Consider the following 2,625-nt stretch of genomic DNA (forward strand, 5'->3'; position numbering starts at 1 on the left):
TAAAATAAAATGTTTCTATGTCAAATGATTTTGTTATACTCTAGTCTTCTGTAATGTATATAAAGTGTAATATTGGGATGCAAACTCAAAATTGAATACATTTCAACTCTATGTCTGACATGGTACAAGTGTCTTATTTTCTTTAAGCCCATAACCATGTATGTGGGGTGTAGACTTTGGTTTCAAAGTAGATATGTTTAATACTACCACTCTGTGTGACCCTGATTTAGGCCACTGCAGTAAAACGTAAACAAAAAACAAGCAAACAAACAAAGAAAACAAGCGAACAAGGTTTAGAAGATTAAGAAACAGCCATTCTGTAGGGACATTGTTATAATTCATCTTTTACTTCAAATCAATTCTAGGCGCGTGACAAAATGCCACCCTTCCTGGGTTTATACTTCACTACCTAGCCCAACTGAATGCATCATAATGTTCTCTGATTGCATACTGACCCCTTGACACATTCACTCAGCCCTGCCAACAACTGTCAACACAACTGCCGGTTATAGAACTGTACCAGTATCCTCCCACACAGCCGTGACAAATCAATCTTCATTCACAACACCGTGTCTAATCATGATTTAGCTTAAAATGATCATCCCTCCATAACCAGAAAGGTGGAAGGAAGAACTCCTGTGTTGTGTTGACAAAGCCCATGATGAAAGTTACTGTGTCGGTTTTTGGCTGTGGTGGTATAATCAAAGTCAGAGGGAGAGATGGAGAGTGAGACAGAACTCAGTATGGATCCTCTCTCTCATGTTAGAACTATGGGTCCTGAGGTGGAATTCATGTCCTATACCAAGGGCTTTCAAACCTCTCCTCGAGGACCCCTGGCCGTTCCATCTCCTCAGGGACCCCTGGCCATTCCATCTCCTCGGGGACCCCTGGCCGTTCCATCTCCTCGGGGACCACTGGCCGTTCCATCTCCTCGGGGACCCCTGGCCGTTCCATCTCCTCGGGGACCCCTGGCCGTTCCATCTCCTCAGGGACCCCTGGCCGTTCCATCTCCTCAGGGACCCCTGGCCGTTCCATCTCCTCAGGGACCCCTGGCCGTTCCATCTCCTCAGGGACCCCTGGCCGTTCCATCTCCTCAGGGACCCCTGGCCGTTCCATCTCCTCAGGGACCCCTGGCCGTTCCATCTCCTCAGGGACCCCTGGCCGTTCCATCTCCTCAGGGATCCCTGGCCGTTCCATCTCCTCAGTGACCCCTGGCCGTTCCATCTCCTCAGGGACCCCTGGCCGTTCCATCTCCTCAGGGACCCCTGGCCGTTCCATCTCCTCAGGGACCCCTGGCCGTTCCATCTCCTTAGGGACCCCTGGCCGTTCCATCTCCTCAGGGACCCCTGGCCGTTCCATCTCCTCAGGGACCCCTGGCCGTTCCATCTCCTCAGGGACCCCTGGCCGTTCCATCTCCTCAGGGACCCCTGGCCGTTCCATCTCCTCGGGGACCCCTGGTCGTTCCATCTCCTCAGGGACCCCTGGCCGTTCCATCTCCTCAGGGACCCCTGGCCGTTCCATCTCCTCAGGGACCCCTGGCCGTTCCATCTCCTCGGGGACCCCTGGCCGTTCCATCTCCTCAGGGACCCCTGGCCGTTCCATCTCCTCAGGGACCCCTGGCCGTTCCATCTCCTCAGGGACCCCTGGCCGTTCCATCTCCTCGGGGACCCCTGGCCGTTCCATCTCCTCAGGGACCCCTGGCCGTTCCATCTCCTCAGGGACCCCTGGCCGTTCCATCTCCTCAGGGACCCCTGGCCGTTCCATCTCCTCAGGGACCCCTGGCCGTTCCATGTATTTGAACTCTTCCTGAGATAGCACACCTGATTCAGCTTGTCAACTAATCATCAAGCCCGTGATTGGTGAATCAGGTGAGCTAATTCAAAACTGTGAAACATCTGAGGGTCCCCAGAGACAGTTCTGAAAACCATTGGACTATCCTACACTGTCTGCTGTATAACACCAGTCTCCTTGGCCCTGATGGTGATCTCAGCGGACCATCCACCATCTTCCTGTTCAACCCCTCCTCAGGGTCAGGAAAAAAAATTACTTACTTTGACTGTGAAATGTGGCTGTCACAGGAGGCTGCTGAGAGGAGGACGGCTCATAACAATGGCTGAAATGGAGTAAATGGAATGGTATGAAACGCATGGAAAACGTACGTTTGATGTTTTCTGTACAATTCCATTGATTCCGTTCCAGCCATTACTATGAGCTCGTCCTCCCCAGTGAAGGCCCCACTGGCTGCCTGAGGTGGTTGTCTTACCTAGCTATCTGAAAGTTAGCTTTTTTTTTACAACAAAATCTCTATGCACTTCCTTCATCCTCATTGTGCAGTACGGGGGCTCTGAGAACCTATTATTGATGTAAGTGGCATGTTATAGAATGGTCCGGACACTTAATTGATATATATTTTTCCATTTCCTCATTGTGCAGTACGGGGGCTCTGAGAACCTAAACAAACGCTCCATAAACACCCCGTCCTTTTAGATACAGAAACTCTCTGTGTGGTGATGCAGACCTTAAGATGTTATACACATGAAATTGTATAATTTATAACTTAATCGGCAAAATTACAGTGGGTAATTTAAAGTAGAGTCATTTTAAAGTAGAGTCATTTTAAAGTAG

General features: G+C 50.3%; 1 protein-coding gene across 1 annotated transcript; it reads right to left on the reverse strand.

Moving 5' to 3' along the window:
* Positions 1–789: 789 nt before the first annotated feature.
* On the reverse strand, positions 790–1,791 carry LOC139548521 (balbiani ring protein 6-like). Its single transcript, XM_071358210.1, has one exon. It carries the CDS (start codon positions 1,789–1,791, stop codon positions 790–792), a length of 1,002 nt encoding a protein of 333 aa, XP_071214311.1.
* Positions 1,792–2,625: the final 834 nt, after the last annotated feature.

Source organism: Salvelinus alpinus, chromosome 21, assembly GCF_045679555.1.
Source record: "Salvelinus alpinus chromosome 21, SLU_Salpinus.1, whole genome shotgun sequence".
In the NCBI taxonomy this organism is placed as follows: domain Eukaryota; kingdom Metazoa; phylum Chordata; class Actinopteri; order Salmoniformes; family Salmonidae; genus Salvelinus; species Salvelinus alpinus.

What these genes read in the sequence shown, in the direction of transcription:
- LOC139548521 (XM_071358210.1), bottom strand. Translation starts at nt 1,791, where the DNA reads ATGGAACGGCCAGGGGTCCCTGAGGAGATGGAACGGCCAGGGGTCCCT.